Raw genomic sequence first — 14,070 nt, 5'->3', positions numbered from 1 at the left:
CTTTCTTTATAATTGTCACATGTATGATATCCACATACACTGAAAATCTATTTCAACAGTCATAACCTATTTTAAAGAATGTACATGTACCCAAATATTTACCATGTCTGTTGCTCCTCAGTCCTAAAGTGCCAAGTTTCCCTCCAGTATTATTTTCATTCAGCTGGAAGAACTTCTGTTAGCATTTCTTTCAGAGCAGATTTTCTAGCAAAAAATTCTCTTTTCATTTATATGAGAATGCCTTTATTTTGCCTTCATTCCTGGAAGATATTTTTGCTGGATATAAAATTCTCGGAGCCTATTCTTCTCTTTCAGTACTTTAAAGATGGTTAGTGGTTTTCTGGCCTCCAGCGGTTTCTGTTGAAAAATATGCAGTCATTCCAATTGTTGTTTTCTCCTATATGTAATGTCCCATTTCCTTTTTGTATTTTCAAAATATTTTTCTTTATCTTTGAGTTTCACTAGTTTGATTATTATATGTCAGGGTGTTGTTGTTTTTTTAATGAGTTTTTCCTGTTTGGGGTTCACTTGTTGAATCTGCAAATTTATGTCTTTCACAAAATTTTGGAAGTTTTCAGTAATTTTTTTCCCTCAAACATAACTTTTGTACACTGATCTGTCCTCTCTGGTACTTCAGTGACACAAGTGTTAAATTTTTTGAACTATTGCATGAGTTGCTGGTACTCTGTTCATTTTTAAAAGTTTAATATTTTTCTCTTTGTTCTTCAGATTGAATAGTTTCTATTGATATAGTTTCAATCCACTGACTTTTTCCTCTGCTGTCCCTATTTTGCTATTATACTTTTTCAGTGAATTGTTTGTCCCAGATATTGTATTTTTAATTTCTAAAGTTTCCATTTGGTTCTATTTTATATATATAATTTCACTCCAAAAGTGTTTACTTTTACTTCACAGAGCATGGTTATAATGGCTGTTTTAAAGTCTGTATCTGGCCATCCCAACATCTGAGTCATTGCAGGGTTGGCATGCATTGATTATGCTTTTCCTTGAAATTTGATCACATTTTTCTGGTGCATTGTATATCAAACACTTTTGGATTGTATTCTGGATATTTTGAATATTATATTTTGAATCTCTGGGTTTTACAAAAATTTTCTGGAAAATTTGTTTCATCAGGCATCCAACCTGTTCAGACCACAAGTTCTGCCTTGCCTTTTGTGATCAGTGGTTTCGCAAATGTCAGTTGGCTTTGTTGTGCTGTTTGGGTTTGCCCCAGGCATATGCCACAGCAGGGTGGTGGTTTATATTTTGATTGATTTAGTTTGCAAAGCCTTTGCAAGCTTTCCTTGGGTGTTCCTTGGGTCTGTTCCACACACATACAGTTTGGAGGGTGAGCCCATGATTGTTGGTTCATACACAGAAGGGATCCCCTTCTCTAGATTTCTCCTTTCTAGGATTTTCTCCACCTCCCCAACAACCAGAGTCTCCTTTCCTCAGTTCCATTGGACAGAAAGATGGAATTTCTCTTGGGACTTCAGGTGCCAGTATCACTGCCACACTGGTGGGGCAGTTTCAAGTCAGGGGCCAGGACAGAAAAAAAGAAACAAAACCAGTGCCTTTTTATGTACTCTCTGGCTCACCGAACCCCTTTTCCTGGACCTCTGGCCAAACAGAGTGGGATTTTGTTGTCTTCACCCACTGTGCAATTGCATGACTCAGGCCACCCTTGGGTCAAAGCTGACAGATAAAAGAGATTTAAAAAACAAAACAAAACACTGAACTTTCATTGTTACAGGTCACTCTTCAAGTTTTTACTTTCCTCCCCAGTGTACTCACTATTGTTTAATGTTCAGAGCCCTCAACTAGTTTCTTTTCGTGTTGCGCCCAGAGTTTTTAGTTGTAGTTGGTAGACGAGATAGGCTGTCCTGGGCTTGCTCCATTTCAGCCAACCCTGAAAGTTGGATTACTGTTTTCCAAGCTCTTTCACAAATATATACATTTGCCAAATATTCCTTGAGCACTCACTATGTGCTAGACACTACACTAGGTGCCATATTTGTAACAGAGGACCAGACAGACATTGAAGCTCTGATGGCGTAGCAGGGAATGATGGCACTGAATAAGCAGCCACAGGTGATATGAGTGCCCCACAGGAGAAACAGGGGAGCTGTGGCAGCTAACCTAGCCTGCAGGTGAAGGAAGGCTTCCTTGGGGAGGTGATGATTACGCTGAAAATGGAAGGAGGAGGTGGAGTATGAGCAAAGAGTTGGAGAAGAGCCTTCTGTGTCATGGGAACAGCGCATGCAAAGGCCTTGAGGCCTTGGTCTATGCTGAATAACCGTACAGTTAGCAAAAGAAGTGTGGCAGTGTATGAGCAGGGCAGGGCAGGATGGCAAGGACATATGGAGATTTGCATGCTCTATTAGAGCTTCTTTTATTTAGGAGATGTATTAGGAATTTATTATAAAGATTGAACTTTATGCAGTTGTGGTTCTGATAAAACCATCTCTGCGAGGCTGTTGTTTCGGCATCGGGGACTGGCACCTGAGTCCCACAGCTCAGGCAGGTGGGATGGGAAGGTGAAAGGGAAATGAAGGAAGTAAGGATAAGCTGGGGCATGCAAGGCTGGGCTGGAACCCACGTGGTCTAGATGGGATGCTCATTAGTCTCCAGTTCTCCAACTTTGATGATGGGGAGGACCTGCAGAGAAGGTGCAGGACTTCCACACACACACCTGGCCTGGGGTGGAGAAGCTGAAGAAGGATCCAGCAGGAGCTGGAGGTGCTGCGGACTCAACTGCAGCCCCATGCCAAGCGGGCGAGCCAGTGGATAAGCAATGACATGTATGAGCTGCCACAGGACCTCCTGCCCATGCAGCAGCCTTTGGTGCATGAAAAGAAAGCTGCTGTTCCACTCTGCCTTCCACATCTTGAGCAGATATCTCTTGTGGCCTACACTAAACCCAAATTATGTAGGGAAGAGAATTCTGGGAAATGTAGTTCCTACTTAGCTAAACTGGCATAATACAATTCCACCTCAGTCTACCCTTTATCAACTGGGCACACTTAGGCACTGCTTTCAACAATACTTAACTTCCAAATAAAAACAGTAGCACAGTCACAGTTCCATCCTATTAACATAGGACAGTTATCCTCCATGCTACTAAAAACGTGCTGATCCTATTTCCAAAATTGGATACAAAGTCCCATTATCCAATTTCAGATGATATTGATTCCTCTTCTAATTGTGTCACATTTTTCCTTTGCTGTCCTGTAACCTAAAAAGTGAGATATAAGGTTATGTACTTATGTTTTAGAGAGTTTTCATGAGGTGCCTTAGGAAAGTGAGGGAATAAACATACCCATAACTCTGCCATGTTTACAAAGGGAAAAATAAAGCTCAGAAAGCTTGACGAGGACACAGTATTTGACTTATGAAGCAAGCGGGTGCAGAGAGGGGGATTTGTAGTGAGATTTACAGGGGGAGTAAATGTCAGAAAAGGGATTTGTAGCCAAACGTTCAACTCCCCGATCTGCGCTGTTTCCACCAGTCTTCACCTCCTTCCCGTCATCTCAATGGAACTTTCGACAACACCAAGAGTTTGGGTTGGTCATATACAATGTTTTTCTTAAACTTATTATCTCTGCAGAGCAGGGAGGTGTGAGGTACCTGACTGCAGGTGTGCACACATGTGTGAATGTGTATGTGTTGTGCGTGTCTCACATGGCTAATTCTCCTAATGCTGGCAGTTTGTCCAGCGACGTGATCCACCAATTCACGTCTCCCGGGGAATTCACCGTGTTTGCCGAGTGCACGACCAGCGAGTGGCATGTGACAGCTCAGAAGCACGTGACGATACGAGATAAGATGGAGAGGCTCAGTGTGACCGGATGTTCTGGCCTGTCTGTGTCAGGGACCGACCCCCTCTGCTGGACTGTCTTTGGGGACCCCATGTGGATCCAGGTGGAGCTGGAAGGAGGTAAGCCTGCAGAAATGGTCAGTTTGAGGCCACTTGTAAAATCTTTCTCAGTTGCCTCCAAGTGTATCCATCTAGCTCCCAGGCCCACATAAATAATGACTGCTCTCATGTATTGAGTTAATTTGTTAGCTATCATTTCTTCACCTATTTATCACCAAGTGTGTACCAGGCATACTTCTGAGGGCTTTACGTGCTCTAGCTCACTCAGTCCTCACAACCATCCTGTGAGATATGCACTGTTATTGTCTCTATTTTACAGATGAAGAGACGGAGACACGAAAAGGTTAAGAAATTGGTCCAAAGTCACAAGGCTAGTAAGCTAGTAAGAGCTCCCTGCCTTCCAGGATTCTCAGCTGCACATGGGCAGTCACCTGGACCTGTAGGAAATGCAGAATTTGGAGCCACACCTGTATCTATTGATTTAGAATCTGTATTTTTACCTGCTCTCTAGGTGGTGTGGGCACATTAAAGTTTGAGAAGTACTGAGCCAAAGCTGAGTTTCATGCAAGGGGAATTAGACACAAGGCTTTGTTTTAAGAAGGAGCCTATGAAGCCATTTCCTTCTAATGCCACTGGTGACCCCCGACCCCTGCCCAACTGAACACTCAGCCTGCTCCTTTGAAAGTGGGATCTCCCTGAGAGCTTGGGGCTGGTCATTCTAACTGGATGCTAAATGGATTTTAAAGTTGTGGTTAACTTTAAAAATCGGATTTAAACCAAAATTAGGAGTCTTTCCTATAGAAAACTAAGCTATGGTGTTGCTTGTTTCTCTACTAGCTCTTATAGCTGCTGCCCATTCTGAATTATCACAGTGTCTTTTCTCATTGGTCACAATGTCCATTCTAATTCACTGAGCATCCATTCTGATTGGTCATGGTGTTCCTACTGATGGATGACCTCCATTCTGATTGGTAGTGGTATCAATTCTGATTGTCATAGTGTCCATTCTGATTGGTCATGGCATCCATTCTGTTTTGTCACAGCATCCATTCTGATTGATCACACTGTTCTAATTCGTCAGAGCATCCATTCTGATTGGTGGCAGCATCCAGTTTGATGTTGCCAAGGGTGCAGATTCTGACTCATGGCATACATTCTGATTGGCAGGTGCCTGCCAGTTTCAGTTAAATATTTTAAATAACATGACCATTTTCAATGTCCTCACCAAGGACAGCATCTTTCCTCAATGCACAGGCCCAACTTGAGATCTGGGGGGAGGCCCCCTAATTTAAACTGTGCAGGTGAGGCCATGGCTTGGTGTCACCTTATGTGCCATGTGGGGCATCGCTTCCAGCCTTGATTTAATGGAGTGATAATGGGGCTTCATTCGGATGCTGGTGGGAATCCTTTCTGTCCTTGTGGGCTTGTTGGCTAAAGATGGTTGATAAGTGCATTTGGGGACATTTAAAATATGTATTTATTCACTCTACAGATAAAACTGTGTGCCTGCTCTTTGCCAGGTCCTGGGAGGCAGCAGTAAATATGAGTCAGGGTTCTTGCTCCTGTGGGACTTATATCATTGTCCTCCTCCTCCTCCTCCTCCTCCTCATCATCATCATCATCATCACCATCACCATCACCATCACCACCATCATCATCACTCAAACAAGCAATACCATAGCTTAGTTTCTATAGGAAAGACTCTTAATTTTGGTTTAAATCCTATTTTTAAAGTTAACCACAACATTTAGCATCCAGTTAGGATGACCAGCCCCAAGCTCTCAGGGAGCTCCCACTTTCAAAGCAGCAGGCTGAGTACTGGGTTGGGCAGGGGTCAGGGGTCACCAGTGGAGTTAGAAGGAAATAGCTTCACAGGCCCCTGCTGAAAACAAAGCCTTGAGTCTAATTCCCCTTGCATAAAAGTCAGCTTTGGCCCAGTACTTCTCAAACTTTAATGTGCCCACACCACCTAGAGAGCAGGTGAAAATACAGATTCTAAATCAATAGATTCAGGTGCGGCTCCAAATTCTGCATTTCCTACAGGTCCAGGTGACACCCATGGCAGAGGTCCAAGGAGCAGGGTTTCATCTGTAATACTCTAACACTTGGCCCTTAAGTCATGGATCTCTCCCCACCCCCTCACATCTTGGCCTCCTTAAGACATCTTGGCCCCTTCAAGCCTCCCCAACAGTCACTGACTTCAGGAATATGATTTACACTGCACGAAGGAGGCAACTAAGAGGGTACACTGGCCAGCATCCCCAAAAGAATGCTCCCTTCTCCCAAGATGTCCCTATCAACAAAATGTTTTACCTTTCTTATTGCAAAATTTAAATTACACAGGTAACATACATGCAGAATAAATTAGAATATGCAGATGAGCAGAGAGGATGCAAAAAGATAAATTGCCCATTAACCCAAGCCTCAGAAATAACCACTGTTTATATTTGGGGGGTGTACGTAACCTTATATCTTTATTTCTATCACTATCTATACCTATAGCCAGCTCCAGCTCCAGAATCTGACTTTAGAACTTGAGTCAGAACGATCCCATTATATCAACTTCATAAATTCTTAAATGCGTCTTAACCCATTTAGGAGCCGGGGTGACTTACACCGTGCTGTCGGGTGACGTGACCCTGGCTGAGTACAGCACCCAGAGGGGCGCCCTGCCCTACAACCTGACCCTGGACCGAGCCGCGCAGCGGCGGGTGGGCCCCGGGGTGCACGCCCTGCAGATCTGGGCCCGCGGCAGCACCGCGCCCTCCGTGCTCTCGCGCACCGTCTCGGCGCACTTCCTGGAGCCCTTGCTGGGGCTGCAGGCCGCCTGGACTTCCGGCCGCCTGCAACTCGGACAGGACCTCCTGCTCAACGTGTCGGTGGCTCAGGGCACCCCGGAGGAGCTAACCTTCCAGGTGACAGGTCTCAGCGCAAACTTCACCCACCAGGAAGAGAGCTCCGGGGCGCCATCTGGGATTCACCACGTGCCAGTCCCTGCTGAAGGTACCGGGGGTCGGTGGCTTGGCTTCCATTCGGGTCTGACCTGTCGCCGCGGTGGAGGCAGTCCGTTCTTTTTAAGTGTGTCCCGGACACAAACATGGTTAATTGCATCCCGCCTGGGTCACAGAGTAAGGAAGAGACAGATATTGTCTGCTTTATCCTAGGGTTTCTCAGCATCCCCGGCTCCTGCCCATACATGCCACAAGCACACACCCACCCCCGGTCCTGACGACTAAAAATATCTCCTGATAATATTGACAGATGCCCCCTGGGGGATAAAATCACCCTGGTTGAACATCCCTGGGAGAGAACAGGCAGATTTAGATTTCTTCCATCATTTGGTCTGGAGACAGCAGGGAGAGGGATGGAGAGGAGAGCTCCCTGAGCGGGCTGCAAAAGAAATAGACCTGGCAGACTGGCTTGGAGGGGTGGGGTGGGGGGACGGGACTGACATGCACCAGCCAGAGGAGGAGGCCAGAGCAGAAACTTGCATTTAATCTGGAGGGAATGGAGAGTCCTGGTGGGAGCTGTGGTGAGGCCCGGAGGTGGCTTATCCCGCCCTCCACCCTGCCCACTGCTCCCCCTGGATATCGGAGGTGAAACTGCAGGCGGGGGTCGCCGCACCCTCAGCAAGAGATTGGCATAATGGCAGGGTACGGTAGATCTGAGCAGAAAAACACTGGACGTTTGCCAGGTACCAAGGGTCCAGCACGGAACAGGAGAATCCAGAGGTCACTGAAACTAAAAAGTTTAATATGCACAATACATAGGATATAATCTAAATGCAAAATTGTCTTTGTCCCACTGTGCCTATTAAAGTTACTCAGTGGAGGCAGTTTGATAGAATCTCTGCATACTCCATGCCTTTTCCCCCTCACTTTTAGATGGTGAACAGTCTTCTCCTCCTTCCCCTGACCAATAAACTTATCCTCCTCCAGGGGTAAAGGGGGAGGGAGGGAAGAAAGGGAAAGCAGTAGGATGTGGGAACATTCTCCGTTTGTGTTGTAGCCCGATCCTGGCTGACTTGGCCCTCTGGGCCAAGGAGATGTTTGAAGCCGCTTCTTTTAGGAGCTTCTGTGGGCTCTTGAGTTGCCTTGCTGGGCCCCTGGACCACTTTCCTGGGAAGTGGATATGCCCTGTTCCCCCCCCCCCCCCACCGCTGCTTCTCCTGGGTGCCTCCCCACTCTCTCTGTGGAGTCCCTCATTCTCCTTACTCTTTTCAGCACCCCCTCTCCCCAAGACCACATCTGGCCCATAGAAAACTTATCCTTCCTTGGCCTGCTGCCAGTGGACAATAGTATTTCCCAGTGCAGAAATGCAGTGTCCCCCTCCCCTATTGTAGACTCTTCCTTTAAGGGCATGAAAAGGAACCTGAGCATGGGGTCCCTCAACCTCAAAGAACTTATGCCAAGTGCTCCAAGGGTTCCAATTGAAGTCCCACTCTCTAGACTTGAGAAGAGAATAAATGACACCCACCATCCCTTCTCTGCCGGAGAGGTGTGGGAGATGCGTATATTAGCAGCTCTTTCAAAATAAATGTAATTACAAATCCTACTCTTTCTTTTCTACTCTCTTGACCCTTTTAAAGAATTCTTAAAGTACATGGGGAAGTTCAAGATTCGTGGAACTGGTTCTTAATGGGAATTAAGAAACCTCTAGGGGAATCTGCCTACATTCACTTTTGTATCTAATACGCATCTATATTGACGCCTTCATTGAACTATCAAATATTAACAACTTGCTACAATACCTTTAGCAGTACACAATGTGATCAGTCATTCTTCCTTTCAACAGTTACTTACTGAGTGCTAAGAACTGTGCTGGGAAGGGGGGCGGCGAGGAATCAAATAGTCACGGGGTTGGAGGTGTGAGGGCAGAAGATGCAGGGTGGGGGGAGTCTGGGGAAGCACATGGGTGTAACCCAAGTGCAAATTGGATTGTCCATTCACACCCTGGTCCTTCCGGGTCTTCTTGCTAGTAGAGGAAGAGGACGGCATTGTCACCAGCATTCTTGCCCCTTCTGAGGGTAGGATGGAGCCAGTTCAACCATCTGTCATCCTTTCTTCTCCTTCTTCCCATCTGCCATGACCCCCTGAGTCTGGCTGGAGTTTTAGAAAATGGGGTCTTTCCTTAGAATCTTCCAGAACCCTTCACAAAAACGATGACCGCCATTTGGGGCAGGACCTAAGATGGAAACGCATAACTTCACATGTGTGGTTGCCCCTAACAACTGGTGATATCTTTTATCTGACTAGTGCAATATGCATGGATTCCGACTGATTTCTCAGAAGATAATAGGAGCTTATGTTACGGACAGAAGAACCATATTAAACCAGAAATATCAGGCTTTTCAAAGTAGAGATTTAAAGTAATAGAAAGCATTCTCCCTTACAGACCCCCACCCCACTAAGTTGTCAGGGGCACCCCCTCCCTCAGCCAGCAAGCCCCAACTCACAGAGAGTGCTTGTTGATATTAAATGGAGTCTCCATTTTTCACAATGTTTCCCGGTAGTATCCCTTTAAATAATGAATTCCAAACCTATGTAAGATGTGAGTTGAATATTAAAAATCAATAATGCTCATCACCCATAAGATAAGCAGCCTCCTCTCCTGCCCCACACTGTTATTTCTAGGCTCACCTGGTGACTGTGGAGCTTGTCTCTCCCTTCTCTGCTGCCCAGGGCATAGCTCTTTACCCTGTGTCACATCATGAATATTATCAACTGGGTCTTCTCACATGCGTTGTCTTTTCAGCTGACCTCATCTCCTCCACCACCCCTAACTTTAATATTCCTTGGGATTCTGTGCTTGGCCCTTCTCGTTTCTCCTTTATGCTCTCTCAGAGATGTATCTAGTTCTGTCCCATAGACTTAATCCCCACCACAGGACTCCCATATCTCTATCTCCAGCCTGGACTCTTTTCCTGACCCACCAACCAGGCATCTCCACCATTATGACCCATGGGCTTCTCAAACTCACTACATCCCAAACTCAAGCTATCATCTGTACCCCCTTCAATCTGATCCTTCTCCAAAATTCCTGCCTTGGCAAATGGCACAATCAGGGTTTACAGTTATCCAAATCAGAAACCTGGATTCACAGACAGGTCTTCATTGCTCAGCCCCCTTCAGATATCTTTGGAACTTCAGTTGTAAGCAAGGGACACTAGGTCATGCTAACCAAATAGGAAAGAGAATTTTAAAAATATTCCTGGCAGAATCTGTTGCTCCATCTTAGGTCACATGTCCATCCCCTGACCTGGGCCAGATGGGACACCTTGCTTGATGAGTCTGCCAAGGCTGTATGCTGTCGGAGGTGGGCAGGGATTTAGTTTCCTTGTTACTAATGCAAATACGTGCAATGGTCTGGCTTAAACAGTAGGGATTTATTGGCTCACAGTTTTGAGGCTAAGCGAAGTCCAAATCAAGGCATCATCAAGGCGATGCTTTCTTCCTGAAGACTGGCATTCTAAGGCTGGCTGCCAGTACGCCTTGGTCCTGGGCTTCTCTGTCACATGGCAATGCACATGGCGGCCTGTCCTGGCCTCTCACTTCTTTTTGGATTCCGTTGACTGTCAGCTTCTGACTGAACCCTCTGGGGCTTTTTTCTCTGCCTTTATAAGGCCTTATAATAGTAATAGGGTTAAAACTCATTCTGGGCCACACTTTATATGAAGTAACCTCCTCAAAAGGTCCTATTTCCAAAGCTTTGCAAACATAGGAAGTGATTAAGTTTAAAAACATGTTTTTCTGGGTACATAGTTCCAAACCATGACAGGTGGGTACCCAAAGAAAAGTAAAGAAAAAAAATGGTTGAGAAGGAGCACCGGAGAAGCTAAACCATGAGAAATATCTACCGAGACATCGTGTCCTGTGACCCTCCCTTCTTAATTTCACTCCCTTCCATCACCCTTTTCTATCCTTGCTGCTGCCATTCCAGGTCAGGCTGCCATCATTTACCCTCCAAACAAGTGCAACATTCTCCAAGCTGACCCCCACTCCCTAGTCTTGCTCCTCTCTATTCCATCTTTCACGCCACATTCAGGGTGCCCTCTTTAGAATTAAACTCTGCAAAGAAAGTGAACAAAACTACAAAATGTAATTTTGACCATGTCTCGCCCTGGCTTGAAACCATTCAAATATTCCCTGTTGCCTGTAGAATAGTTCCCATATTCCTTCACGTACCCCCTGAGCCCTTTAGGATCTGGCACTTACCTACCTCTCAGCTGTTCTGCTATGTTCTCATATCCACCTCAAAAGGCACCAGGCTGATTCACCCTTTTAAGCTCTCATTTGTGTCTTTTCCTCTAACTGGTGAACCACAATCAATTAGTTTTTTGAAATTTAGCTCTAACCCCATTGAACAATTTCTTTTCCCTCTGAAGTTGAAGGGAGACCCCTCCCCAACCCATGCCCACAAAACTCATGCCCAGAGTGCCCCCCATTGATTCTTACCCTGGTGCCACCATCACTAATTTGCTTATGTGTCTACTAGGCTATAAGGCCCCTGAGGATTGGACCGTGTTTCATTCATCTTGTGTCCCCAGAGCCTTGTACCAGGCCTGGCATACAGTAAGGGTTCATTAAATATTCAGAAGATGAATGATTCAGGTACTGCCATCAGTGGACTGGATAAGTACCACCTGGGAGAATTTTCAATTGTGCAAGTCAAGCAATTAACTACAAAACCCAATAATTTTCCTACCTTTGCATTGCAGGCACCTTTCTGGTCACTGTGACGGTGAGGAATGCCATCTCAAACTTGAGTTTGGAAGTCGGAAGCATCACTGTCTCAGGCAAGGAGTGTCTGCAGGGGACATGAAAACCTGGCGTTAGAAGTCAAATGCATTTTACTTACTCAGGATCTGAGGAAGGATACTTAAAACAGGGCTCTGAATACTTATTTCATTCTGCAGATATTAAAATTTCCCTGGTAGCTCCCAACTTAAAAAAAAACCTAGCCCTAAATTCCTATCTCAATTACTATGCTGTAATTAGACATGAATCATATTAACATTTTAATATCTTCTGAGCATGTTAATTGAGTGTACCGTTTCCATTTTTTTAACTTGACATGTGGACATTGTCAATAGATGGATAGTTTACAAAGCAATATGATGGACAGCACAGCAGTCTGTCTTCCTGGAGCCCTGAGAAGGGATTGGCTTCAGCCTTCTTTTATAGATGAAGAGATTTGGAAAGAATAACTAGCCTGCCTGGGTTCACATAGCTGATAAGAGGCAGTCTCAGGTTGTGAAACACTGAGTTTTGGATCCAACCCCTTCTAGTTTGCCAAAGCTGGTTGTGCCATCATTTCTCAACTCCACATTCAATGAAGTCAGGTTAGTGGCTTGAAATGGACCTTGGTGGGTGTGGTTACAACACAGAAAGTAGCAAACACTACCGACCAGGTCTCCATCCACCTCTTGGCAGGATGTCACACACCAGCAGTGTACAGCTGTCTCTGTCTGGCTCTAAATCCTGTGTTTTGTCTGCATGGATAGTTGCTTGTTTCCTTTCTACCAAAGAGAAGTCTTTATCCTCATGTTGGATATGATGGTCTCTGCCCTGGCATCATTTCCCTGTGACCTGGATGTTTACTGGGTTCCCCTAGAACGTTTCCAAAGATGGACAAAAGGCTCCACACACTGTCATGTCAGCATGTCCCTCTGATTCTGTCCTTTAGCAACTTTGTAAAAACCACCAGAGATTGATGTTCGTTCTCATTATGCCCACAGCCCCTCCCAGTCTCCAAGAACCAACTGAAACAAATGCTGAAGATGAAAATGTGAGTATTTTTTTTAAACGCTTAACCTCACAAGAAAAAAGATGTCCAAGTCCTGTTTTAGTTTTTGAATTTTGGTTTGTTGATGCCAGTAGTCAGAGCACCAGGAGTCACTGAAGTGTCTTGTTTGAAAAGAACTCAAAAGGGTTAAAATCAAACAAAACATATTTTCTAACCATAACAAAATTATGTTAGAAATCTACAATATCAAGCTATCTTAGCTATCTAGAGATGTCTTAGATATCTTGGAAATGAAAGAGCATGTTTCTAAAAAAAAAATCCATGGGTCAAAGAAAAACATCAAAAGGGAATTAGAAAATATTTCAACAAATGATAATGAAAATACAACCTATGCAAATTTGTGAGATGCAGCTAAAGAAGTGCTCAGAGGGAAATTTATAGCTTTTAATGCTTATATTAGAACACAGGCCAAGGTTCCTTAATTTTAAGCAAATTTATAACAAGACTAAGGCTTTGACTCCTTGCTGTTTGCATTCATTCATGCATGCATTAATTCAATAAAAAAAATTAGAGAGCCTGGCATTAGGGGCCAGGGATTAACAGATACTGTCCCTGCCTTTGTGAAGCAGGCGGTACCATAGTGGATGAGACTAACAAATAAATTAGCATATAATTAGGAACTGGGATAAGTGATAAGTGTTACGGCAAGAACCACTAGGTGCAGTGATAGCAGTGAACACAGGATGGACTAGCAAATGCGGTCAGACAAGGCCCCTCAAAAAGTGACAATTAAGTGGGACCTGAAGATCAGAGAGTCAACCAGGCAGGACAGAAGACCAGAAGCTTTCTGGGTGCACAGGATGAGAAGGCCCTGAGGCTGGACTTAGCCTGCGGCCAGCTTGGCTGGAGCAAGGTGAAGGAGAGAGAGGGTGACAGGACATGAGGCCAGAGAAGTGGACAGAAGCCCAAGGACATGGGATCTTAGCTGCCAAGGCAGGGAGTTTGGATTTTATTCTCAGGCCATGGGAGGCTCCTGGGGCTTGAGTTCCAGGGCAGCCTTGTGTTATTCCAGGCCAGGCCCTCAGGCTGGAGCAAAACCCCAGAGAGCCTGAGCTGTGGAACAGGCCCCGTGAGAATGTACTGGGGGAACAGAGCTTGTCCCCCGCCATCCCCTCCTAAAAGAACCCACATCTTCTGTTCTACCCAGTGGGTCCTTAGCCCTCCTCCTTCCAGGTTGTTCTGGTTCCCTGCCCTCTGGGGAAGCTTCCCCTTACCAGCACTGGCTGGTTTATAATTCTAACAGCCAACAGCCTTTTCTGTGCTGGACATGATATTAAGCAGCTTACCACATTTCTCTCATTTAATCTGCAGCAACTCCAGGATTAGTTGCTATCAAACCCTTGGAGGAAAGGAAGCTCAGAGAGGCTGAGAAGCTGACCCAAGGT

The 14,070-nt window shown here is 45.3% G+C and overlaps 1 protein-coding gene across 2 annotated transcripts in view; it reads left to right on the top strand.

Moving 5' to 3' along the window:
- The window catches only part of LOC143659804 (polycystin-1-like protein 2), a 97,524-nt gene that overhangs the window by 14,319 nt on the left and 69,135 nt on the right, over nucleotides 1-14,070 (top strand). Inside the window, exons 6-9 of one of the 2 annotated variants that reach the window (XM_077133106.1) lie at nucleotides 3,720-3,940; nucleotides 6,479-6,883; nucleotides 11,598-11,675; nucleotides 12,618-12,667. In XM_077133106.1, the coding sequence (XP_076989221.1) occupies nucleotides 3,720-3,940; nucleotides 6,479-6,883; nucleotides 11,598-11,675; nucleotides 12,618-12,667 (754 nt within the window). Of the gene's footprint in view, nucleotides 1-3,710; nucleotides 3,941-6,478; nucleotides 6,884-11,597; nucleotides 11,676-12,617; nucleotides 12,668-14,070 lie in introns of both variants that reach the window. The other variant, XM_077133105.1, reaches the window with a different exon arrangement.

This window comes from Tamandua tetradactyla, chromosome 16, assembly GCF_023851605.1.
Source record: "Tamandua tetradactyla isolate mTamTet1 chromosome 16, mTamTet1.pri, whole genome shotgun sequence".
In the NCBI taxonomy this organism is placed as follows: Eukaryota; Metazoa; Chordata; class Mammalia; order Pilosa; family Myrmecophagidae; genus Tamandua; species Tamandua tetradactyla.
This window is presented reverse-complemented; position numbering and strand designations above follow the sequence as displayed.